The sequence below is a fragment of the Ciconia boyciana genome, chromosome 10, assembly GCF_034638445.1.
Source record: "Ciconia boyciana chromosome 10, ASM3463844v1, whole genome shotgun sequence".
NCBI lineage: Eukaryota > Metazoa > Chordata > Aves > Ciconiiformes > Ciconiidae > Ciconia > Ciconia boyciana.
The window spans coordinates 17191776-17219479 of NC_132943.1; the positions used below are offsets into that span (position 1 = coordinate 17191776).

Below are 27704 nucleotides of genomic sequence, written 5' to 3' on the forward strand. Positions count from 1 at the left end.
ATTCAAAAATAAGGAAAATGATGATGCAATTTATGCAGCTGCAGAATTGTGTTGTATACAGAGCCATGGAGATATATTGAGTGCATGACTCCACTCTGAAAATTGACCAAAAATGGTATTACAGCAACCATGTTCATCATATCTTAACAATTCCAAATTAAATTTTTTCAGTTTACAAGTAGGAAGAAGACGCTTTTTTAAATTAAGAAAACTTACCCTAGCTTCCAAAAGCCATGCTGCCTCAGTATTGTCAAAGGAAGCAAAGGTTCTGAAGGTCATATATATGTTTCAGGAACACATGTAAGCCCGCTGTCTTCAAATCCTACTCTGATTGACACCTGAAGAATTCAATGTTCCCTTCAAATTCTGCCAGTCATATTGACAAGACAGTGTGTAACTGAATGCAAGATTTGGTCAGTAGAAGGTTATTGCTGTGCAAGAGTTTAAAATGGATTGACCTCTGCATGACTCCTATTTTAGGAAGGGTTGTAAAGCTTAGGTATTACAAAACAAATATAATTTTGCTTCTAAATTAAATACATAGGGGTTAGAATTTCCTCTATTATATTGCTAGGTACAATTTTGTGTTCTTTTGGTTCAGTGGATGCCGCCTATCAAGGAAAGATGTTTCTTCAGGTGTGCCATTTGTCTTCTGAAACTGTATGATGGTGTTGTCCCAGCAGCGGAGTCAAGTGCTGCCAGAAGAGAGTAACCGTGTAATTCACCGATTTCCTTAGAGGATAACAGGATTTTGTAAGGGTGAATGCTACTGGTGGAAAAAGTATTTATTGACTTTCAATGTACTAGGTAGTATGCAGTTCCTGTCCACAGTGCTTGCTGTTTATAAAGCCCTAAATTACCAGTCCTTTTAGTGCTTTCTTTTGCCTGCGTACAGCCCCATTTTTTTGTCTTGGTTACAGAAATGCTATTAATCTGTGTAAGTTTGCAGAAAGATTGTTCTCTCCTTTGCTGCGAACACATTCCAGATTCTTAATATTTTGGTCTTAAACCAAGTAGCACTGCTGGTTCCTTAAGAACTATGAAAAAAAATTATACATCATCTTTTGAATATAGCCAGTAAATTGATTGGGCTGAACAGAACCTATAGGTGGTTTGGAAAAATAACTTTGAAGAAAGGATGAACTCCTCCTTCGTTTCCTTGCTCTGTTGTCTCATGAAGATATTTGGAATGATAAGTGACAAGAGCCAGAATTTAAACAGAAGCATCAAGCTAAATTATATCTCTGGAAGTAGTGGAGGCATCAGGAAATGACAGAGTGGGTGGAAAGGAGTTGCTACTGCTTGCTGGAGTGGAAGTTGAGGAATATCCTATATCCAGAGTTTCAACTTTTATTCCTTGCTTCCAGAAAAGCCTAAGTGAACTTCCATAGCTTTTGTGGTGGCAGACTTCTAATGTCATTAAGTTGTTCCTTTTAAATACAGGGATTTGAAGCACATAAGACATTTGGGGAATGCCGTGCATTTTATTTGATAGCTAAATAAACAAATTGCTCAACAGTGATTGTTCTGTACTGACACAGACCTGGGGGGAAGGTTTGTGGGGACAGTGGCCTGCAGCATTGCATAGTTGATGGGATCCAGCTGCAGAGTCTGCATCTAAATAGGCTGTAATGGCTCTTGTTAGACCATGCCTAAGTGACTGTAGAGGACTGAGCTCGTTTGTAAGTGGTTGGACTGTACAGTGATGTTCTTTTAAAAAGCAGAGCAGCAGGAGGACAGGAGGCAGCTCACAGAAGTCTGTAAGGGCTTTCAGCAACAAGTAGTCTTACCTTTGGTTGAATGTAGTGGATCTGTTGGAAGGTAATTTTGAAATCGTCACAAACTAGATGTAAACTGAACTCTAAGACACTTGTGTTGGGATTCAGTTCACACAGGTTTAACCACCCTACAGCTAGCTAACTAGTGTAAGCTGAGTTGTCCAAGTCTATTTCATAATCCATGAAAAAAGAACCTTGAGATCCTAAGTACATGGTAGTTGTGGTTGTGTAGAGTGAGTAGGTGTCTGGTATAGACTAGATGCTTATCTTTTAGATAGCTAAATCTGTCTCCCATGTTCTAAGGCTTTAAATACTATCAGGTTCCTGTAGGATTTATAGATTTGCTAAAATACGTTCTTATAAAAGGGTGTTCCTACATGCTGTGTGGAAGGGAACGAGGCAGGATGCTTTCTTGCAGTAAATTCCTGTCTATTCATGCATTTATACCATTGCTTATAATGGAATTAATTATGTGAAAAGCCCACTTCGTTACATCCATTGACCAGTGTCTTAGTGTGATCCCTGTTTCTGAAAGCTGGCTACATCTCTAGGCTGGAAATGTAAGCAAATTAGGAAGAGCAAGGAGGAGCTAGTACGTTGCTGATAACATGCATGAATAGAATGGTGAGTCTGGAAGCCAGTGGCAGCATGGGTTGCCTTCTAGCCAGTGAAGGTGAGAGTGGTTCTTGCTGGGCACAGAAGGAAGAGGAAGCAAGGTTAAATGGGACTGTTTGGTATTAGAAACTTCATGTTAAGTCTGTTGAACTTCATCTCCAGTTAGCACCTGAGTTTTGATGGTACCTACCATCTCAGGTTTCAGAGGTCGTCATCTACTCTAAAAGCAGGAACAAGTGGAAGCTGTGGTTACTCAGTCTCCTCAGCTCTTGCAGCTGCACACAGAGATTTCAGATGCAAAAGCCTGAAAAACACATCCACAACAGGGGACTTGGATTTTTTGCTTTGTGAGTTTAATTCAATCCCCTAATGCTGTTTTAATATTGTGTTTTAGTATCACAAGAGCCAGTACTGCAGCTTCTAGCAACATTTTTACTCTCTTTCAAAATAATTATGCCTTAAATCATTACAAGTGTTTCCAAATCAGTAGCCTTGTATGACTGCCTCCTTTTGAAAGTATGCTCTAATATGGATTGGAATTTTAATGGCAGCATGAAAGCACATCAGTATTGATGTGTAGCATATGGTCTGGATTTTCTTTATTGGCAGCTTTTCAGCATGAATAGCGGGGGTTTTTTTGTTTGCTTTGATTTTTTTTTTTAAACTAATGTCATGTCTGACAGCCAACAGGGCTGCTGTATTCCTAGTTTACTGAGTAGTTACCTTCACACTTGTGTCCAATTCACCCAGTACAATGGGCTTGGAAAAATTATTCTCCCATGTATATCACGTGTTTTTATGTGTGTGTGTGCGTGCACTGGTACCTGTGTATATATGCACATATACATCTCAAATGTTGTGAAGTGTGGGACAACAGTAAAGAGCTCTCTACTTTTGTTTTTGAAATTCTCAATGGAATTTCTGTAGCCTGCCTCATTAACCTCATCTCTCTCCCTCTGCTTGGCTCCCTGACTGTGTGCACTGTCTTTACACTTCGGTGAAAAAGCCTTCTCCTCTGTAGCTCCTACCGTCTGTTCCAACTTTCATGTACATCTGTCAGGCCCCTTCATTCCGTCACTCTTTCTAAAGCTAATTTGCAAACATACCTATATTCTGTGCCTCACCTGTGCACATTTAACTTATCTCTTTCCATTTGCTCTTAAACTGGTAAAAATTTCTCTTGTATGCCTACTGAGTTTTATTGACCAAGAAGAAATACTTTCTTTGAGGGACAATAAACTGTGACAATAATTGGAATACATGTTAGGGGTATATGTCTCGTTGCCTAATTTTGGAACGTGTAGAAATCTCTCCCATGTGACTGTTTTATAATAGAACTGCATTTTAAAGGTAAAGTGAAGTTAAGAAGCTGAAGAGATGCAGATGACTGTTTCATTGCTGGGATTTTCCTAATAATTTTCATAGAACTAATTCTAGTGAGTGTGGGAACACTCATCTGCATCAGTATTCTTGTTTAATATCATTATTAATTTCCTTAAACAGCTGATCATTTGATTTTTAACCCACTCGTGAGCTGGAATATTTGTCAGCAATATGAAGGTCGTTCCCTTAATATGGAAGATATTTTGCATGTACCATCTGATGTCAGACATACAGACATTATATTAAAAGCACACAAACTAAAAGTTTTTCTTTGCTCAAATTGTTTCTTGCAGTGTTTGCAGCATAAGGCTTTTCACCCCAACGAGCCATTGCCTCCAATTGAACAGCACCTTTTAGAGATGCTGGAGATGCCCTGTGTGGTAAAAGAAAGGTGTCAGGCTCCTCTTGAAAAAGTAAAAGCACTTTTCCCCCTAAAGGAAGTTGGCAAGAAAAAAGAAGAGAAGACTGCTCAAGACATCTTCAAAGACAAGTAAGTTGGAGATGTATTATGGATTGTTTTGAAACTTTTTTACACTTCAAATTGGCTTTGCTGGATGAAGCAGGCTCAGAGTCTTTTGAACATAAGATCAATGAGTTACACACTGAAAAAATACTGATGTGTGGAGAATATTGTGGTACCACAGTATGTCTGGGGTATTTTGTGAATAGTGGTGGTCTTACTATTATGGAGCAAGACACACCAGGAACCAGTCTGTAGCTTCTTCATGTCTATATTTGTTGTCACAGAATCACAGAATCCATCAGGTTGGAAGGAACCTCAGGAGGTTTCTTGTTCAACCTGCTGCTCAAAGCAGGGTCATCTGCGAGACCTAAACAGGTAACTCAGGGCTTCATCCAGTCTGGTCTTGAAAACATCCAGGGATGCAGACTGCACATCATCTCTGGGCAACCTGTTGCATTGCTTACTGTCTCCTGGTCAAACAGTTTGTCCTACTGGTAGTTATAACATAGTTCGAATAAGAAAAACAGACGGTCTAATTTAGTTTAGAATAAATGCTGTGGAGCTTTAAATTAGCTGTAAAGATGAGTCTTCCTTCTCAGCATGCTCGATTTAGGTTGTTCTGTAGCTTCCATTTTGAATTCCAAATCAAAAGAAAAGCAGCTTCATTATTACCTGCAGTGCAATAAATGTGGATGTCTTGAAAAATCAAACTGTAATAGACTCTTCCTGGAACATCTATTGTCTGAACAGTTTTTAAGATAAAATTATTTTTTTTCTTATTACATGTACTGTGTTTCCTTTATTTATGCTGCAAATATGAAGAATAAATGCTTAATTGCTGTTGCATTGCTACTGTCACCCCAGCCACAAGTCAATTTGCTCAAGCAAAATCTGCTTCTTAGAGCTTAATTTATTGAATGCCTATAATATAACTAATGGGTTCCCTGGGATGTTGGAGAGTTCTCAGTTAGCTCCTTCTCTCTCCTTTTTGTCATTTTTAGTTCAATCCTTTCAGCGCTAGGAACAACGTCTTTGAGCCATTTTGAGGCCTTGCTTAGCTGAGCTGTCATATGTCCTTTACCTTGGGTTGGCTAGAGCGTCCTTATCATATTATCTTTGGGAATACATGACATAGGACTTCTCATGTTACTGCTCTGGAATAATGACCACATTTCTGTATGCAGACTGGGAAACACCTTGCTTTTTATTTTGTTCATTGCTGTGTGTGCCTGTCTTGCCTTGGTGTGTCCGTGAATTCATACTGATTAAATTCTCTTGTCCTTTCTCTGTGTGTGTTTGTATACAAACATACATTTATATGTGTACTATAAAAACTGATGGAACCAGTTTAAAAAAAAAAAAAAAAAGGCAAAACTTGGGTCAGACAAGCTAGGGAGAGAATTTAAAGAAAAAACAGTGACCCATTGCTGGTAGTTGCTTAAAAACATATTGCCCCAAAGGCATCAATTTGACAAGCAAGAAGGAAAGTTATTTTGTTTAAAAACTGGTTTCCTTTAGAGGAGTGATGAAAGCAGCTATAAAAATAATTGAGATAGAAATTGGTGTAGGGCATTAAAATGATTTAAAAAAATCTGTAAGGGAGGCAAAAGGATACGGAGTCAGCTGTGCAAACAAGAATGAATGGTAATAGGATTTAAAAATATGAAAAAAACCTGGTATTGCTGTAGTAATGAATGGGAACAGTAGTATTGTCAGTATTACAACAGAAGTGTTAACTTTATGTTTTTGTTCTGTGTTTGGGGAAAAGCTGAGTGATATAATTAAATCACTTGATAAAGAAAAGTACATCACTCTGCAACAATGACTAAGGAAAATGTTAAACACCAGATAACATTCGATTCATTAAAACTATCAGATCTAGATAATTTGCGCTAAAGTGTTTTGAAAAAGTTGGCTAGAAGCTCTCTTGACCATTATTTTTGTTTTCTAAAACTGATTTGTCTCCTATCGTCATATTGACCTGATTCATCTCTGCTTAATTTTTAAGGTCTAATGGGATTAAGGCAGCATAAATGTAGGCATGATATCTTAATACAGATTTTAATTTTCAGCATTAATTTGTTTCACTTTTGCTAAGCTCTATGGAGTTTGAAAAATCCAGTAAAATAGAAAGCATTTTACTTTTTCCTTCTTAGGTTGGCTTTGGAGAGGCTGTTAGCTCATCCAGCTTTGCAGTATGCGAGAGGCTTCTATATAAATGTAGAAGTGGGTGTTTTAAATTAATCTTGTATTTTATTAATTTTTCTCAAATAGTAGTTGCACGTTTTACAGTTCAAAAATACTGCTAATCAGCGCATTACCAGTAACAGATTCTAAATGTCAGATCCTTGGCTGCTATAAATGGGTATGGATTCATTAGTTTCTGCTGCACTGCACTGATTAATGACAGCTATAGGTTTGGTCCTAGGCAGTTAAATGCAGCATCAGCATTTATGTTTTCCTCCTTCCTCCAATCCCAAAGCATTTTGAATCAGTAAAAATAATGCAGGAGGAAAAAGATTTCAAGACACTGCAATTAAGTGGAAAACACCTTTGGAGAAAAATATTCTAAAAGAGAATATTCATTGTTCTTTGCACCTTTCATCAAACCACGTCAATATACAAGAATTTTGGTTCAAGTAGAAGTTCTAAACTGGTATTAGGTAAGTATCAGTTTCTCCATTTTACAGGCAGGCATATTGGCTGTCCAAAACAATCAAGCGACTTGTTCAAGGTCAGCCAGAAAGTCAACAGAGTTGAGAATGAAACAAGGTATCTTATCCTTGTCCTGAGGCATAATGAAAGTCATCATTTCTCCTAGAGTGATAAGTCAGATTATGCTGGATGACAGGAGTTGCTGAGGAGAAGGGATTTCATTTCAGTAGTGACAAAATTAAGTAAAGGACAGAGAAGACTACTGAAACAAAGTGGGATAGACACTGATTGTAAAGTAGGGGAGGAGGGTGCTATAGAAAGTAAAAAGGAAGACTGTACAAGTTCTTTCTAATAGTTGATTGCTTCTGTAACGTGCAATGCAATTTTTAACATCAGTTCTAACCTTGTAGAATGCAAAGTGGCACCTAGTCCAGGATCTCTGGCTTTGTCCCTACACTATCAAGCAGTTTCTTCTTTTCACTGCAGTAGCAGAAATTTTAAGAAAAAATTCTTACTTTGTTTTGGGATTCCTTGAACACAAATACTGCCATTTAGATCACTGAGTAGCTTTCAGGCATTCTTAAACAGAAATCAATTCTTCTGTGTCAGTAGCCTGTCACATTAAGTGACACAACACGGTGTCTGATTTTCTTCCCCTTTTGTGATTAGCTGGGTTTTGTTCTGTTGCCAAGATGTGCTCTAAAGTTTGGCAAGTTAGATGTTACATTTAAGTTCCTGGTTTGAATGTACACCTTAGTATATGTTACCTATGAGGGCAAAGCTAGAAAGTAGCCTAAAATCACAATTAGCCTTTTAAAAATAACAAATAGTCTTTTGAAAGCATTTTGAGATGTAGCTTAAAATGTCCTAAGGGAGTTCTTACGTACTTAATTGGGGTTTGTCTAGCAGGTTTTGACTGCTCTAAGTGGAAGTTTATAAAGCTCTTCTGTGCTGATGGAGAGTATGGGTCATTAGACTCAATAGCCACTGTGTAAACAGGTCTGTAGTAGCTATCAATTCCAAGACAGGAACTAGCAGGTAATTTTTGAAAAGTAAATGAATTTCTTACCTAAATGTTAAGTATCAGTGCCATTTCATGTTAAGAAGATCTGGTGAGAATACCAAATGTCTTGTAATATACTGTAAATTACCAAGGTTAACTCAATATGCAGGCTCCAAATAAAGTGACTGGAGATATTATGTATTTAGAAAAGTGGAGAAGATGTGTATGAGTAAATTCACTCCTGAAATAAGCATGAATAATCTTACACCTTCAACAAGCGGTGCCTTTGCTTTATGCTAAGATAAAGTTTGATCTCTGTTTCTACTGTATGCTTTGTGCAGCCTGTGGGGAAAAGTGGTTTTGGGGCATGGTTTAGTGCTAGTTTGGGAATAGTTGTATAGTGAAGTTTTGTCCAGTGTTCAGTGTGTATTTCATTAATTTACTGACTTCCTACTTAGTAGGCAGGACAGTTTAAGTGTTTGTATTCATTTTTGTCCTTCTCCTTTGCAGCAGTGAAGATGGACCCAGTGCTAAGAAACCAAAAATTGAAGATGAGGAAGGCAGCTTTAGCATCATAAAACTTGCTGAAGGCAATGTCACCTCTGTAAGCATATTTTTACAAATCTGATTATTAAAGGGGAAGATTAATTTATCTAAGAGTATTATAGTGAATATACAAAATTCCTGATAAAAGGATAGTTTCTAGCTGAAACATGACTGAAATATTGTCTACTTGTAGATTTGAGACTCTCTGCTAGAGATTGGAAAGACAACTTTCTCTGCCTTTAGGTGTATGTTAGCACAAATTTCAATCAGTCTTGGATATTTTAGGAGAAAATTCTCCCCTGGTGTCTAGAACTCTAAAGGGGAAGCCTGAGGATCTGAAGAAAACAGAATCTCAGATTTGGGGTTCAGTGGTTGAATTTTGTTCTTGCTCTCTTTCATATAATCTGCAACATAGAAGTTGCCTCTGTATATTTAATCAGAGGTATTACTGTGATTTTAGAGACTGTTCTCTGCCTTGGTTGGGGTTCTAAATCACAAATCTGGCTTCATCTTGCTGATAGGTTAAACGTCTAACTTAATTCCAGATATTGTGTACAGGGGTAGATGAAGCCTGTATCATAACTGTGCACCTTCCTTTATTTGATTTTTTGAATTACAGGAAAAAAGGTGATTTAATATTAATTGAGATTAATTCACTTGTTTTCAAACTATCCTTTAGGGTTGATTTTTAAAATGCATGATTGATATTTTAAAAAAGATTTAAAATCTAAAAAGATTTAAATATTTTGTACTCCTAATATACGCTTCTGATTTTTCCTGGAAAGTGGCATTACCAGATTTAAAAGAAACACAAAGAGACCAAGCAAGCTTATTGAAAGATCAGAGAATTATTTTGACAGCAAAGCATAAAATTTTCAAATAAACTTTTGATTCCTGAAAGGAAATGTTAAACAATATAATTTTTTTTTTTTGCTAAAGTTATTGCATCCATTTTTCATTAAGTGTTTATTTATATTTGACCTGGTTTTAGTTCCTTTGTAAGGTTTCTGCACTTGTATGCTTCAGCTTTAAGATGTCAGAATGGGCCAGAAAGGGTAGATGAATTAGTGCAAGCTTTTAATTTTGAGCTTCCTGTTGGAGTGGCAAACCAATGATTCTGTACCCACATGCCTGGGAGCTCCCATTCCTCATTAAGCGTCTGTCAAGGTTAGTGAGAGGTCTGTGCTACAGGAAGTCTCAAAGCTGAACTAGCAGATAGCCTGAATTACTGTGCTTCTGACCTCTAAACCCCAGAGAATATGGTTGGCTTCTGAGAGTGCAGCATAGTAAGTGTAAGTTCATCTTGCTCATGTCATAACTAACCTTTGCTAGGAGTACTGAGCATTAACACAAATTGTAAGACTTCCATTTTATGAGTCCACACGCAGAGAATTGTAGAGCTTCTGTTTCCATATTAAAATAAACAGATATTTAAAGATTCTTGTTGCCTTGCAAGAAGAAAGAGATGGATATTGGCAGTTGGTTGTATTATTTTTGGACCTTTTGCAGGTTGGCAGTGTTAACCCAGCAGAAGATTTCCGAATTCTGGTGAGGCAGAAAAATGCTGACTTCAAAGACGGTAAATGACTTTTATCTATCTTAATTACATTTAGGAGCATATTCAGGGTTCAGTAAATGCAATCCATTTGTCTAAACATAAGTTTCTAGTGCTATCTGAGATGCTCTGGAGTTCACTGCCTAGCTTCCAGTGCCAATCCACAAAGAAAGGTGTCACTTAAAATTCCCATGTCAAAATTTGCCTTCCCTGTTTGAAAGTCTCAGATAACCGTGTTTGTGTAAGATGGCACTAGACAGCTACATTGAGGCATCTGAGCAACTCCTCAGGTGTTTCTAACAGAAGATCCCTTAGTACTGACTGACTGCCTCATTCAAATTGGGTATCAGCTTCTCATCTGGCTTCATGGGACCTTTCTGGCTTGAACTGGAGGGCTGTTTGCTGCGCATGGTGTGAGAAACCTGTCTTCTGCTGTCTACTTGTTCTGTTCTATGAAGAAATAAGAATCTGATGCCTGGGATTTAAATCTTTACATGCAAAGATCATTTCTTACTGCTTCTGAGCAAAAGAAAGCACAGGTGAATTTAGGGTGTAATAAGCAGGTAGTCTGTGACTCTTAAAGATGAGGGCAGGCTGTGTGTGGATTGAATCTATTCTCAGCATACAGCAAGACCAGGGTTTTGATGTAGAAGCGAGGAAGAATATAAAACACAGGTCAGCCACTGTCTTGCATGCTTTAAGTCTGAAAATGCAAAGAAATTACCACTTGTTTGTATGATATTTCCCTGCTGGAATAGGTATACAGAGATATGTGTAATCCAAAGGTATCTTAAAAAGAATGCACAAAATGGATGGGGTCCTCTTCTCTTTTAAAGGATGATTTGAAGGTTGTGGCAAGATAAACGTCATCTGCCAAATAGCCACTAATGTAGCAATTATTTTTAAAGGAAAATATTTTCAGGGGTGCTGAACTGAGGTGCTGGGTATTTCAACAAGGCCTTTGGTCCTTTTGGACATAGTTTGAGGAGTGTGTTGAGCAGTATATTGATTTGTGATAAAGTCTGTTAAAGCCTACATAGCTATTTCTCTCCAGAATTTCCAGACCTATAAGCCAGCTAGCCAGCTTTTTACATGGATTTTGCATTAGATCCAGAAGAAATTGTGTATTGAAAAAAATATTTGGAATTGTGTTCTCAAAACTCAGGTGTATTAAGATGCAGTAAAAAAGCATTGTACGATATATTAGAATACAGAAACTGTGAAACAGTTGACTACTTTGTTACGGTAATTAATTTTATCATGTAGGAAGGCTTTAAGACAGAAATAAGTATAGTGATTACCCTTGAAGATGATTTAAGTAAAGAGTATTTAAATGTGTCCACTTGGTAGCTGTGGTGGAGATAACTGCAGTACATGTTTGGATGGCTTCTGAAATTTTGAGCAATCTGCTTTTATTTTACTTGTGATTTGCTCTGTAATTATGAGGTGTAGTTAGACAGAATGTAGTGCAGTCACACATTTAAAGAGAGATAGAAGCCACTATAAATATAAACATGCTCTGCATATTATTTTTTTCTTCTGCATAATCCTTTTTCTGCTTTAGAGACTTTTAGGTAGCTTAATACATAAAACATTACAGGCATGTTTTTAATGGCTTGCTGTATTGCATTCTGGTTATGTAAATAGTAAATTCTGCCTTAAAAGTATTCAGTGGTTCTAAGGGGTTTTTTAGTATAATTTTATATGATTCTTAATGATGAAACTTTTTTTTCCTCCCCTAGAACATGTGACATGTAAAATGTCTTTGCAGGAAAGGATAATCTGTGACATTCAAATAGTTTATCGGAAAAAAAAAATTACATCTTATGTGTCAGGATACAAACAGGAGAACTATTAGGTTGCGTCCTGTTTTGCTTCTTTCTTGTATAAAAAGAGCATCCAGTCTTCCAAACTGAATAGAGGCTACATTCTAATTTTAAAACAGAATAGCAACAGAGTCCCTCCGCAGGGAGGAGAAAGGCCTTTCAACTCTTTAATTGGGGGTGGGTTTTTTTGGTAGATAGAGAAGTTGCAGCAATAGGAAGAGTCGTACTTTAAATACTGACAGTACAGTGGCTTTTTAATTAAGCTGCATGTTAATAGCACACATCCTCTTCAGCAGAGAGCAAGTCTCTCATAAAAATTATAAAGTTATCAAGACCAAAGTATGGCAAGGGGAATTTTCTTTTTAAGCAGCTTGTAGGAAGTCCTGTTGATATATTTATCATTGAAAATGAGTACCAATGCATGTCCTGCAGTGGCCTCACTGGGATTTGATGATCAGGGTTTGTGCCATTCACAGGAGAAGCCTAAGTGGAAGTTAGCCTGTGTCTGATGCCATGACCCACAGCAGACCAAAGCAGGAGAAACAATGCATTCACTGTTAGTGAGAACTAGGTCACTAATGTGTTAAATACCTTTTTTTTTTTTTTTTTTTTTTTTTTAGAAAATCTAAGAATTTCAAATTGACAAGGGTCTTAGAGATAGGTTTTCTGAGACTGGCAGCTCAATTCCTGAAACAGTAATCAACTTTGTTTTTAATTGACATCTGTGTAGTTTATTACAGTAGGGATCTACTTACGACTTCCGTGATGAGTTGTGTGTGAGGGTGTCAACTTACTGGTTAAAGCTGATTGCTCATGTAACTAGTATTGTGTTTCCCTTCCAGATATCTTTACTTTCTTGTTTGCATTCATGGCCAGAGAGATGTCATTTTATGCAGGTCTTATTTTGAGCAGGTTACAAGTGCACAGTCATCACAAAGAGCAGTCTTCTGATAACAGCTTCTGACATTTTTGTCAATGAATGCAAATAAAATAGATTAGTTTGCCTGAGTGGAATCTAATCCTTACTCCCAAGGGTGTACAATGAGTTTCTTCATTGCTGTGGCTGCAAAGAAGCTTCTCAAATGCAGTGAGTGCTTGCCATCTTTGTAATACCAAAGGAGTAGCCACATGACTACCAGTTCATCCTGTTTGACTGTTTACAGGTTTCCATCCATGTCTGCATTTCTGGAGAGCAGAAGGTGTCTGATATGGGGTCTTGTATTTTCATAAGCTTCTGTGTCCTTATAGGATGGCTTAATGGGAGGTAAAAAAGATACTGACACATGCATAGTATTTTCTTTGATTTGTAAATTTTCTGTGCAAATTTGTAGGCCAGATTTCATTGCATCTTACAGGACTTCGATCTGAGAACTTGATGTATGAAGTCCTGTAGTTGAAAGAGGTTTTTTCATTTTACTGATTGTCAGTGAAGAGAGAAATCTGCAATGACAACTGTACAGTTTATGGACTTAAGAAAAAATATCCAGAGACAAATTGCACCAAACGCTGATTTTTATATTTATAGCAAGTTTGTTAATAATTTTGTATCTAGGCGTTTCTAGAAAAATAAGAGTCAGTAATTACACGTGTAGGTTTCATTAAATATTCTGTTGTGCCTGAGGTGTCACACTTTTGCCATGGCATGCAGATAGCTACTTAAGTAGAGTGTAAAACACTGGTTTTGCACTGGATGCTTTGTATCCATAAAAGATTTGTGTATAAGAGATTTGCAATCAGAATTTATTAGAAAGTTGCAAAAAGGATGATATTTTATTGCAAGATTTTCTGTAGAAATGTATATAGTTAGCTACCTTTCTAGACCCAAGATAATTTTAAAAAAAACTGGTATTTACTTTCACTTTTTGTCGGCATATGTCTTTGCAGTTTGTCTGCATTTTTATCTTACTGGATGTTTTTGTGTATTTCGGAGACTATTCATGCTCTACTGCTAGGTAGGCCAAATGCAATGACTGGTTTGATGAAAACGATTCAGTCATTGGAAGAGTATTTGCAAACCAAATACTTGAGTATATAAAATCACTTTGAAGTTTCCTGTACGTCTGCTTCACAGAGAAGATGAAGCCAGATTCGTCTTTGAAGGGCATAGCGATCGGGTGAGACGCAAAGCTCTGCATTGCAACAAACAGAATTTGGATTAGATGTTACGGGGGAAAAAAAAAATCACAATGACGGTAGTCAGTCACAAAAAGAGGGGCCCAGAGAACTTGGACACTCTCCATCTTTGGAGCTACTTGGAACTCAAGTCAGTGGAGCATTGAGCCACCTGATCCACAGTGACCCTGTCCTTCAGGCATCCAGCCTAAATCATTCTGATCCATACCCGCAGGCCATTTAGAGAGACCATTTCAAAATTGAACAGCACATCAAAGGACACTGGAGTAGTTCAACAGCTCTTGATCTTAAAATTCTTATTTCTTGGCTTAAAGATGAAGGAAGTCCTTAAAAAATTAGGACTTACAACAGGAGTCTTTTGTCTACAGAAAGAGCTATTTTTTTTAACCTGATTGATTTTTTTAGGGGGGAGGGAGAATCCCCAAGGAATTGGAACTTGGACTATAATACAGCCTTATCTATTATTATGCTGTAATCTGGTTGGCATAGTAATCAAGACCAAGGACTGAACTGAACAAACATGAAAATATAACTAAACTTTTGTACTGTAACTATTCAGGGATAACAAGTGAATATAATTGTTCGTGGCATATTTCACAAGAAATAACAGCACTGCTGAATGTATTTTAGAGTAGGGAATGTATCTGAATGCCAGTGGGGAAGGGATTAAATTCTGTTAGAACTAAAAGATCTTCTATTCAAAGATTTTTTTGTTTTGTTTTTTTCCCCACCTGTAGTTCTCCAGCCTTTAATCACTATGTTTGTTATCTAACCAATCAGATACAGTACAAGAGGGAAGCAGAAGATTAAAATTTCTTGGGATGATCTGCAGAACGTGGTGGTTATTAGGAGTGCTGGAATTCCAGTTTATGCAAAAATACAGAATTTTGTTAGTTCACTTCCTTAAATGTGTGTAGGGGATGAGGGAAGTTGGGAGAGAAGAAAAAAAAGTTGTTATTACACGGTAGTGGCCTGAATAGGCTGTCAGTTTGTGACTCTAGGACCTGCTCTTCAAAACCCCAATGCCTGAAACTTGTCTGGGACACATCAGCGTTAATGCTAATATTCACAGCTTAGATAGACATCTTTATGCAGAACATGCCTTTCTCCAAAACCAGGAAGATTTATTTTTTGCAGCACCCAAAACCAAAGGTTCACGCTAATGGAAAGGCAGATGACAGGCAGCAGGACATCAACGAAGTTCTCAGATGTGGAAGTGTAAAGGAACAGAGTCCGCTTTGGAGAACTTGCAGTTATAATCCTTACCTACCATCTCTGGTATTGTCTTTGGCTCCCTGAAGTAATTTGGTAGTCTAATCAGAACACGGGAATTTTATCTATTTTAGATTCATCAATCACTGGGCTGTCATTTAAGGGAGACCCAATGGACAGACCCAATTTTAGTCAAACTGTTTCAAGATGTTAGAAGAATCTGACTTAAAATATTGTGCCATGTAACCTGTTTCCTGCATATATTATGGTCTTTCAGTGCCTGGTAAAACATTGTAGGGTTTTTTTGGTTCCTTACAACAGATTTCAAAAGGAGGTAGCTCACAGTCAGTAGCAAGAAAAAATCTTTTCTTCTAATGCCTGCCAGTGCTATCAAATGGAAAAGGATTTTAAAAAAATTAAATGCAAAAGAAGTAGAGTGTCTGATAATTTCAAACAGTATGCTGGAATCATTCTGACAATAAAGACTTTTATTGCACCCTCGTGGTGCCTGGGGTTTTAATTTAACACATCAATGGAAAGGCAGTGTTTAAAAAAAAAAAACACCACCACCACTGAAAACACCAGCAGGACTTGCTTTTATTAGTGCAATTCGTAAGAAATTAGAACATTTAATGAGAAAATCGTTAACCATGAAAAAAATGGACTGACATAACTTGGGGAGCTTAAGTAGTGAGACTTCAATTTAGTTTGTCAGCTACTGGTAAAATAAATAGAGTAAGCTGATCACCTCTGGAGCAGTAGGTGCTTTAGCACACTTTCTTGTGCGATAGCTGCTGTTGGACAGAACCATTATCTGCCTCCTTTTCTAGAAACTCAGTAGAGTCAAAAGCTAGTGGGAGAATTTAAAACATGTCTTGTTTCACTCTTTTCAGAGATGCTGTCCTTCAGATTCAGTTCAATTAGGCATTTTATAGAACATAAATGTAACAGCTAGCGCTGTGTATGCTTACAGTGAGCAGAGTGGAATACAGTATCTAAACAATGTCTGCTGCTCGGTGTGTTTACTTATTCTCGTCTCTTCCATCACTCTGGCAGATGATTTTCTTTGTTGATGTTTCCATGGCTGAAATAGTTGCAGTGACATCTATGCCTGTAACATCTGAACATAAGAAGGGCTATAGGTCAGGCTAAAGGTAATCCAGTAACCTGTCTTTAACAGTACAAGAACAGGACAGGCAGATGCTATGACTTGTCCAGAATGCTTTCCTGCATTTTCTTCCTCGATGGCAACATCATCTTTAAGCTCTCGTGATAGAATTGGAATTGGAAACACGGTTTGGATTGCATTACAATTAGATGATGGCTCCTGTTTACAAGGGAGCCTCTTTTAAGAATTCTTCTTTTAAGAATTCTAAGACTTTGTTCAAGCATTTTTTTTTTAAGCTTTTAAAACTTCTAGCATCCCACAGCAGCCTGTGGTAAAGAGGTTAACTGGTTTTGTTTGAAGAGGTACTTTTTTTCGTTTCTTCTCAACTCAACTCTTTGCTCTTGTTTTGAGAGAGGCAGTGGACTATCACTCCCTATTCATCCTTTTCACGGTGCTTCCAAGTTTATAGATCACTGTTGTATGCTCTTCACACTTGTCTTTTCCCAGGCTGAGGTGTCTGCCGGAGGGTAAAATTGCACACTTCCTCACCTGTAATTAAATATGAAGAAAATAAAGACCTAAAATCCAGCAAAATTTAGTTGGGCTGGCAGAGCTCTTGGTGACATTTTCACTTGTCACGTTTGCAGTGTTTTACAGCTATCTACCTTTTAGGAGCTCAACAGTGAGGATGAAACTGGTGTTCCCCTTCTTGTTGGTACGAGTCTCATTGTTTGCCTCTGCTTCTCTCTGTCAGGCATACACAGTTTATAGTACTTATCTCCATAATCATAAACAGCGTTGCCCCGATGAAAAATCATCAAACTACCTGTACAGAGACAAGATATACTCTAATGTCAATAAAAACAAGGTAGTCTTTTAACTCCAATCACCTACAGCTGTTGTTTTGACATTATTACACCTTCATTGTAAATTTGATGCTTTTATTGAAATATGCATGTATTTCAAAGGATGTTTAGGGGATATGCTGTGCGTTGCAGAACATAACCTCCCTCAGCTTTAGGATCCCCAATGTTCTGGTTTTACTTTCTATCAAACAAGCTAGGCCAGTGCCTTTTTTTTTGTCTTTCATGGAAAGACTTTTGCCTTGGCCATGCTTGGGTTTCTTCCTAGTATATCTAGCTTTTCCAGAGAGGCTGAAGTAATTGTCAGTAGCCTAGATAGCAATTATCAACTTGAGTAGCTTGAGGCAGTATGGGTATGATTAACTCTTTTGATGCCAATATAAAGAATAGAAAGAGAATAGGAATAGAAAGAGAGAGATGTAAAGGAAAAGTATTTTTTTGCCTTGAAAGTGTGCATTCTTTCATTTATTTCTTTCTGCTTGTCTTTCAGTGAGTCAGCAGTTGATAAACCGCATTGATCAGATCCTGGAAAACAGAGGTCCACAGTACTACATGAAAGGGATCAATCATATCAGAGTTTTTAGAGAGGAGGCCATTAAGGTAATGTTAATATGTGAAAACTCTCATCTCTTTCAAATTAAAGACATGATGGGCCTATTTGCTGTATTAGAAACTTGGTAATTTCTTGCTACAGCGAAAAGAATTGATTTGTAGATTAAAATCTGTTATGCTGTTTGAAAGTTTAGAAATATATTTGCAATTTATGTTTCTTTATTCTTACTGGAATGTGGACTAGCTTCTCTGATATTATTTGCTGTTGTTTGTTTCTTTTAAACATAAAAACACAAGGCCTGTGACCTGATGCTTGTAAAAGAAAAATAAGCAATCCTACAAATTTCTTCTTAAATAAAGCTAGTTACAAGAAAGTCTTTCTAGCTTTCTGAAAGGCAGTTTTTGTGGCTCACCTTTCCTTAGAACTCGTTTTGTTTTTTTTTTTCCCTTTGGTAGAAAAACCAAAATCTGTACTGACTTTTGTGTTCACCATGTTAGATGACTTCATGAAGAAATAAGTTTGCAGTGCTCTTTAGTAAGCTACTTTAATATTTCTCTGTTATAGTTGCTGTTATTTTTTTCAGCTGTCCAAGGTGCAGTGCTTTAATGATTTTCTGCAGGCCCTGAAATCAAAGGCGGAAGATAAAGCCTTAGCTGATTTCTGGGAGATCATGACACAAGGTAGGATGGCATTTTAAAAAAAAAAAAAGTATTTCTAGTTGTATTATCCATTATGTAAGAGAAAACTTTGTTAGCAATGGGACACTTAAACTAACTCCAGAGCAGCATTTTCATATGGTTCATTCCTGTGGCCTGTTTAAAAAAATAAAAATGTTTAAAAATAAAAATATGTTTAAAAAAATAAAAAAAATATTTCATGTTGCAGCTTCCTTTTTTGCACTAGTAGTTTCATATCAGCAATATCCATAATACCTTGCCAAGTCTTGTTGAAATGATAAATTAATTGTGGAAGAAGAGAGACAAATTAAATGTTACAGGGTAAGGAGAAGAAGATACGATTTCAGCTGACTTTCAAAGTAAATGGAAAAAACTCATGCAGCAGAGATATAAAAAGATTCGTCCAAATTAAGCTTCAAAAAAGGCATAGATAGCATTGAAATATGTCACTGATCATTTTGTGTTTAAGCAACCTGAAGGACAGAATATGTGGTAATATGACACCTACCTATGATTAAACTGGGAGATACAAGGCAGTGCAATTCCAAAAGACATTCAGAGACTACGCAAGTGATAAATAAAGGAACATTTTCACAAATATGAAACAGTGGACTAAAAAAAATCTTTTACGTCATACTCTTGTTTTTAATTGGAACCAGTGCTAAGAAAATCTGTTAAATGCCCAGCTGTATCTCTTAAGGGTGCATGCTATAGAATGCAATGATAGGCTTTTGTATAGTGCCTTTCAAAGTGACGAACTCCAGACATTGTCATGTCTACTTCATCCAACTTTTTCAAACTACAAGATGGGAATTTGTTTAGCAACCCAAAACAACAGCACAAGACAACACTGAAAGAATATTATATTCAGTAGTATTGTGGGGGAATTTCTCTGAAGAAATTTGGAGGGGGGGAAAAAACAAACAAAAAAACCCAGGAAACTTTGAAATTAGGAAACTTGGATCTTCCAAAGCTATGCTAGAATACTGTTAATAATTTTTAGCTGGTACAAACCAAAGTTTTTAACAAACTGGAGTATATTTTTGAGGAAAAAAAAATATAAACAGAGATGATATTTTCATACAAAATAGATTCTCTTCTTGTGAGAAGATGATAAAATCATGGTGCTTTATGCATAATCTAGCTGCTCTTGCTAGGTAGCTGAAATTGCTTTTCACTTGCTGCTACCAAAAGCAGAAGTCCTGTTTTCCCTGCTTCTTGCCACATGACCCATCCCCTCTTTTCTACCAAATGTGGCATGCATTGGGCCTTGTCATGAGTGTCTGCAATCACCAAAAGAGGACGGATGTGAGTTAATGAGTTAGTGGCTCAGGAGCAAGGCAGATTGGTTTGACAAGTTCACTTCTCTCATGAAACCCTGCTATGTAGTTCTATGGGCACATTAAGGTGGCATTACATTTATGCTGCTGCTGAAACCTTTATGAATCTACTGTTCTTTGCTCTCACACCCACAGCTTCTTTATTCAGGCACAAGCATTCATGTAGCCAAGTGATGAGCTAGACTGGAAAAACTATTGGGGTAAAAAGTAATTGAGATTTTTTTTTTTCGGGGGTCACTGCACAGGATGGTGGTGCTGCCACAACAAAGGAGCAAAGTGGGCGCAGGACCAGCAGTTTGGTAGTCAGACTGTAGGTAATCACAGCATATAAGTGTTTGTATGTTAGGAGTTAATTTTTCTAAGGCTATTAAGGGCTGAGGAGCATGCAGTGAATGACTAAAAGTGTAATTTCTGATAGATTTTCAGCATTTCATCTGTGATCTATGATTTCAGTGTCTCATTAGTTTGATTGTCATAATATTAGCAGTTTCCTAAATGGATACTTCCACAAGCTTATGAATATGCTCATTAATTTATTTTTATATCATAGTTGACTCATTTATGCAAGTCACATTTTCCTTTGAGCAATATTTTTTATTTTTGCTGGTGGTGATGACACATTCAGAAGTTGGAAGACTTTTTTCATTTCTAACATTAAGTGTGTTTTTGGGAAGCCTTCTAATCATACTTTTATATCTCTCTTTTTTTTTTTAGACAGAATTTCTTTGATCACTAAAGATGAAGCAGAGGGAAGTTCGGTGACTAGTGAAGAGGCTGAAGAGGTATCGTTTTTTTAATGAGCATCTATTTGTATAGAGCCCGTGCTGTGGAACAGAAGATTCTTTCTTATGTGGATAAATCTTTAGATGAATGAAATAGGATTCATATGAAGGAAGAAGAGTGTCCTTTTGCCACACAATTGAAATTGCCCCAATTCAGAGCAAAAATAATTCCCTAGCATGTACCACAGCATTTGCTTTAATTGGTCTTTAGAAAGTAGCATGTATTGACATCATTATCTGAAAATATCCTCTACAAAGAATAGGAACTTCAGGAACTCAGTTTAGTGGAACAGCAATAGACTATTTATATATGCCAGATCACTACTTGAACTTCATAGAAAGAACTGTGATCTCATTGTTATCACATGAGTTAAAAAATCAGGATACTTTTTTGTCTAAAGGCATTGTGAACTCTAGCAATATAAAGTTGTTATGGCTAGTTTTCACCATCTATGCAACGATATCAGTATTTTCCACTTTATGCAGCTCTTGTGGATTGGTGGACATCATAGATGATGCTGGTATTATTATTGGTGATCATATTAGATCCTTTTGGAAACAAAAGTTTTGGAGTATTTGCAGGTATTCTTTCTACAAAAATATAACATTTCAGTAACTGCAGTGATGAATGAAGGATGTCACAGTTACAAAGGAGTGAATTCTAACAGGCAGAATGGTGCCTTCTGTTTGAAAGAAAGCAGAATTCAGAGTTGCTGTGAAAAACTAATTGTGTGGAGAGGATAAGAGGGGCATTCTTGTGTCAGGCTGCTAGCCATGATTTTAAATAATTTCGGAGAAAGAAGGTCCTTGTATTACAGACCCCTGAAGGTAAACCTGTGGCTAAAGTCACTAAATACTTTGCAGAGAACGAGCTTTTCTAAAAGATACCACATTGATTTTCGCAACTTCCAGGCCTTACATTAGCAATAACCAGAAGGACGTAGAAGTAGGTTCTCCATGAGTGAATTAATGAGTGGGTAAAAGGTTGTATTTTAGAAACTGCTTTTTTCATCTGTAACAATTTACCTCAAGGTGAAGAAGGCACAGAAATGTCATGAAAATGAAAACCTAACAAACTAAGAGTCCAGAAAGCTAAGCACATGTGCAGAGTACAAATGACAGAATATGATATTTTTTTCTAGACATGAAGGACCTACTGGCTGTTTCTCATCACACCTAATTGTATAGAGCAACTTTTTTCCCCAGTGGTGGTTTTAAAGAGTATCAGTTTTTGTTACATATTCCAAATGCTATGAATTTACTTGGAAACTTCTGAAGACAATATGTTTCTTGAGAACTTCACTTTCTAGTCTGAAAATACCATTGATGCTCAAAATGTGCTAATGCTGTGTGAAATAGCCACTATTCTGTGCTAGCCATGAAGACCTTACAGCATACTGTTGTCTTAACTGTGAACTTGTGGTGGCTAAAAAATACTGTGCCTGCATAGGAATGCAGCACAAATTATAGAGTACCAAGGACTAGATTTACAGCTGCCAGGCTAAGCTGGAACAAAGCATTTGTAGACTGACTTCAAAAAATAGTAAAAATTTTCTTTTTGGTTGAGCTAGGTTAACCATGCATATTTTCCTGTCGCCGAGAAAAATGACTGGGGGGCGGGGGGGATGTGGGGCTCTGTAATAGTGGAGATACTCTTTTTAGAGCATGAGGATGATAGGTTAAAAGAGCAGAAAAGTCAAGTGTTTTTTCTGGTTCCTTTGTGGAAGATAATGGATTTCAGCACAACTATTATATGTAATTTGCTTTTGCATAAATGTAAAACAGGTTTTGGGAAAAAAAAAAACTTTGGATATTCAGCATCTGATGGAAACTTCAGGTTTCAATTTACTGCAAATCTTCATCATATATTTCTTTAGCTTTTAGCTTTCTTTACCTAATTTAGTGTGGGAAAGCTAATTTTAAAAAATTTGAAAAATATGCTACTTTCAGAAATACCATTTGACTCTTAATTAACTGTGTAAAATGAAATTTGATCTGGCACAAAAAGCCTTTCAGAGCTGACAATGTCATTAGCTTTTAGTTTCATATTATGTGCTTTATATTACTACTGGATTGAGAACCTTCCAGCAAAAAAAGGTACACAGACATATGGCATGTTGAAATTCTAATTCCTTCTGGCCCTGTCACCTTCTTAGTTGTTGGTTTTTTTTTCAGCTACAAAATCTGTATGATAAGTTGAAGTCAGCATGTTAAAACATGAGTGTTGTCTGCAGAGTAAGCTTTCTACATTCCTCTTGGATGTTGCTGTTTAGGATGTAGGAAAGGTCTGACCTTTGGGTAGTGAGACAACTAGGCAGAGGTTCTCTACATCCTCTGTCTTTGGTGTTAACCAAAACCAATGTATTTGCTTTTCATCCCAGTGGATATGATATCTGGTACTTTCCCACAAATGGGATGCAGCAGGTAACTTCTCAGTGTTTCACCCCTTGTCTAAAGCTGTCACTATTGCTCTAGAGAAGGATCAGAATATTTTATTTATGTAAAATAATATTTAAGCTTTTTACAGCACAAGTGTATTGTCTCAGAGACTGGTAGTGCTCTGATAGGGATCCCATGATGTTTTACGCAACCTCCATGGCTGTTGTAGTTGAAGTCCTCAGGTAAACAGTAGCTTGCTTTCAGGAGTCACTGTTTGCACAAAAGTGTTACCTAAACTCTAAACAGGTATTTATAGCCTGTTTAACGTGGTTCTTTTCTAACTAGCTGTTCTCTTTCATCATCTAGAGTTATAGCAAAGTTGTTTCTGAATTAAGGATGATGGAACTCAAAGTCATGGAATGTGGCTTATCTTCCTCCCCAGCTTTCGCAGACATCTTTTTATCTGGGACAGGGTTGGTCCCAGCTCTGTATACTTGTTCTGGTGCTTTTTAATGAGAAAAATAAAATTTATGATTTTATAGTAAGGATATTGGTAAAGAGACCGTAACTAAAACTTGTAGACAACTGGATACTTTTTAAGTAAGAGTCAAGTATTTGTATTTTTTTTTTCTGCCATTCCAGTGAATATTTTTTTTCCACTATGTTAGGCTAAGAGAAATAATTCAGAGGTGACTGTACTCCAGATATTGTCTGTATGTTTGATTTCAGTTGTTACAGTATCTGAGCAACTTATCTTTATCTTCTGTTTATGGATGCCATGCTTTAAGTGAAGGGCATATGGTGAGTCATATCAGCAGCTATGGCAATAGAATTTTACGTAATGAATTTTCTATTTTTAGAGACTGGCATTCTAACCATCTTGCGTGTTTGAGGGGTTTTTTTTTAAATTAATGTCTTTGTTCATTTGTTAAATGTTAATTGAATTAAATGGGAAACTTCTAAGTTCCACACAGAACTAGAATGTTGTACTTAAGAAATTTGCTAAACAAGCCATTGGTCAGCTTACGTATGTATTCATATCAATGGAGGGGGCGGTTTGGTGTCCTTTAGCATTTTGTAACTACACACAATACTACTTTTAATATTATCTTTTTTAAGAACATAAACACGGCCGTACTGTAATGGACAAATTTTCCATCTAGCCCAGAATCCCATGTTTGACAGTGGACAATAACAGATGGGTTGGGAAAAGTGTACAGTCCCAGGCTCCAGACACTGATATCTCAAGTACTTCCTGTGCTTGAGGTTGTTTCTGTGGACTTAGTAGACTTCAAAGGATTTCTCTTTTATGAACTTTCCCCATCTCCTTGTGAGACTAAGGACTAATATTTGCAGCATCCTTATTACAGGGTGTTCTACAGCTTAACCGGATGTTGTCTGAAGAACCATATCCTTTTGTCTGTTATTTAACACACATCACCATAAAATCCTTTAAAAGTAAGTCTTATGAAGTTTCCTGTGCTTTATGATGATTTTGGAGGCTGGAAACCAGAACAAACTTCATTCATAATTTTTAATTACAGGTGGATTTGTTTTGATATACAAAGGAGATGTTCTGTTAATTTAACATTAAGGGTCTGAGTTTTGTCAGTATCATATAAATACATTTGTGTTTTCAGTTCTTGGCTCTGAAAGAGAAGAAAAATGAAACACTGCCTCCCACAGATGAAGGTGGTGATGTTGATGATTTGGTGAGTACCATAAAGACACGATGTGGCTTTAGAATTGAACTGTAACTGAAAGGTGCAGTGAGAGAGAGCGAGTGGTCCTTAAAGCAGTAGGTTAGTGTGAATGGCATAGAAAACACCTAAGGAATTGAGTCAGAAAAGAGCGGCATGAAATTACTTATTTGCTATTGTAAAACATAACCAGCTATGTAATTTCATGATGGCAAATACTATGTTATGTAGCAATATGGGTGTTTACATAGGTTAAACCTGTCCTCTAGTGTGTTTCAAAAGAGCTGGTGAGGCTGCTCATTTGATAGCAGATTGTTATAATTTACTATAATAGCATTTAACAAAGCTCGTAGATCTAGAACAGCTATTTATGTGGCTTGACAACTGAAAATAATTTTAAAAAAGATGTTTTAATCTTCTCAATTAACCTTCTCTATATAGGCTTGCTGAAATTCAAGGATTTCAAGAGGTTTTTTTAATAAATATTTTAGCCATTTTTTACAGTCTGTGTCATTACAAGTCTGTCTCCAAGGCTTAAGCTGATAGTGTAGACAGTTTTAAAGAAGCTTCAATAGCAGGCAGATTTCTACTTTTGGACTGTACTTTCTTTAATCTATAAATTGCATATATGATTATGTGAACATGAGATTTTTAGGTTTGTTTTTGTACTTTATAGCAGCTTAGCATTAAGTTCTGTGTAGTCCATTGATGTTACAGGATAAGGACTTCTGAATTTGCTTTATTTTCTAAGTGCTAAACATACATAAGAAATAACTTTAATACAATGCTGCCTCTTCCAAATCTGTTTCTTCTGTTTGCAGCTGGACATGATGTGACTGGGCGATATATGGTGACTATACAAGCAAAGTTTTGGAAGAGATCTCCCTGTAAGATGGGGCATAAAACAGGATGCTAATGAGAAGACAGTATATCCATCTTTATTATGAGAGCAGAAGTCCCAGAGACATTTCCAGTTGGTATAAATGTCATCTGACTTTTCAAAACTAGAACAGAAGATTGAAATAATCTGAAGATTTGTGAAGTAATGATACCTTTAAGGCATCTCTTTTTTTTTTTTTTAATTTTTTATTTAGCACACTGAATCTAGCTTGTCCTTGGTATTGCTTTCAGCTAAACACTACTAAATTTAATGAGAACCTGCGCTAGTGCCTGAAATTCTTGTTACATTGCCTGGGAAGGAAGATAGAAATGTCACAGTGAGGTTACCAGGTAATGTTGAATCTTTAGTGGAGATAACTCCATAGCATTATTGTTACAGAAAGGAAGAAGTCTCTTTTTTCATGCTTTTTTCCTATTTAAAAAAACAGAGCAAAAAAACCCACAAAGGCTTATGGGAAAAAAACTGAGGCCAGGGAGTCACAAAGTAATAGTTTGAAATACACAACAGAATCTGAAGCACACAGCAAAGCCAAGTGTGCTGATTTTGCCACACTGTACCCAAATCAGTAAGTATGTCAGCTCTGTACTACAGGTTCTCCATCCTGTCAGCTCAGCAGCAGCTCAACAGCCTCTGTCTCTTTCTGTTATAGATTTTCCTGTTTCATTTTTTAGTCTTTTAACTAGTATGGTTACTGTAGATACTCCTGATGCTAAAAGGATGAATGAATCACTTATATCCCCATTTCATACGCTGCAGATAACTGCTAACACAGAGCAGAAGAATCCATGAAAACTGTACACTGACACCTGTGATAGATGACTGATAATAGTTAATGTTAGTAACCAAAATGGAGTACTTTCTACACAGAGCAATCCAAACTAGTCAAATACTACTTAGACAGAGATACTCAAATTTGATTACAGATCTGGAGGGACACTAATGACACCTTCACAGATGCTTGTTTGTTACAACCAGAGTCATTCCTTTAAAAATGTTCTTTCATTATTGCAAATGAATAAACATACTGTGCAAAATGGTATTAAGATCATAAAAAAGAAAAAAATAATGAGCTGTAGTTAAAAAATGTTTTGGAATATCTGCACTTTATACTGAACAACAGCTCCTGTGTGGGAAACAGCAATTGCTTTTTGCCCCTACCTCCCTACACAGCGACCTGCTCTCTTCCTCTCTCATATCCTGTCATGATTGAGTCCATGCAGACTTTGAAAGGGTTTCTCAAATGCAGATGGCAGGGAGTAAGCGATCTTTCCAGACCTTTAGAGCATTTGTGTCACCAGAAGATATTTTTCTGAACTGTAAATAAGAAATATTTGGTCAGTCCATTGTTTTGAATGTCTTTTAAGGCCAATTTATAGAGTATAACACTGGCTGGGATTTTTTTACATTTTATTAATTTGTTTAAATAAAATATTTTAAAATTTGCTTTTGTCTTCTTCAGAATCATGTTTGCTAAAATCAGATGATTAACTACCTATGCAGTACCTAAGAGAGACTATTGAGCCTCTTTTCTGGGCATACAATGCAAACATTGAATATCAAAAGCCCTCTGCAGAAGCCGAGTATAATTACTTGTTCTATTCTTTACAAACTCTAAACTTCACAACGCCCCAATAAAATAATTTTTACCGTTTTGCAGAGATGATGAGAAGTCTTGGTCAAGACCAGACAGGATATAGAATTACTTTGCAAATCAAAATAAGGATTAGGGCTTTCTGTTTCTTTTGAACCAGTTGACCACACTTTTAGAGAGTATTGCTTCTGTCAAGCAATCAACATTTAGTTCATGGAGTATTATTTCATAGATCTTCTTGTTACCTGTACAGCACATTTAGGCTCAGTATGGTAACTGAGTTGCTAGTACTGAAGAGGGGAATGGGAATTTATGACTCATAGTTAAAACAAGGTAAAGCAAATTCTTAGAAGGCAAGCAAAGTGTCTTTCATTCTTCCCAGCCTTCTGGGTATCAGTCATCAGAAGTTTGTGATATGTCTTACTGAGAGTCTATCAGATAGCAACCTGATTTTACACTTGTTCTTTGGCAAAGGGCCAGCTTTCAGGTCTTATTAAATTAGTGGAAGAGATCTTCCAGTTAGTCTAAGCTCACATTTTCAGTTATAAAGTCTGACCTAGTTACTCACTAATTACATTGAGGATACTCGTTCTGAATTGCAATACTGGCCAGTCTTCAGAAGCAAAAGAGCAGTTAGTCTT

General features: G+C 36.7%; 1 protein-coding gene across 1 annotated transcript in view; it reads left to right on the top strand.

The window, feature by feature from the left end:
- Positions 1 to 26915, top strand: part of XRCC5 (X-ray repair cross complementing 5) — a 52673-nt gene extending 25758 nt beyond the window's left edge. The window contains exons 14-21 of the mRNA XM_072874640.1: positions 4070 to 4266; positions 8408 to 8501; positions 9953 to 10022; positions 17631 to 17740; positions 18277 to 18373; positions 20425 to 20492; positions 24512 to 24583; positions 25393 to 26915. Coding sequence (XP_072730741.1) covers positions 4070 to 4266; positions 8408 to 8501; positions 9953 to 10022; positions 17631 to 17740; positions 18277 to 18373; positions 20425 to 20492; positions 24512 to 24583; positions 25393 to 25407 — 723 coding nt within the window. The 3' untranslated portion in view covers positions 25408 to 26915. The remainder of the gene's footprint in view (positions 1 to 4069; positions 4267 to 8407; positions 8502 to 9952; positions 10023 to 17630; positions 17741 to 18276; positions 18374 to 20424; positions 20493 to 24511; positions 24584 to 25392) is intronic.
- The last annotated feature ends 789 nt before the right edge of the window (positions 26916 to 27704 follow it).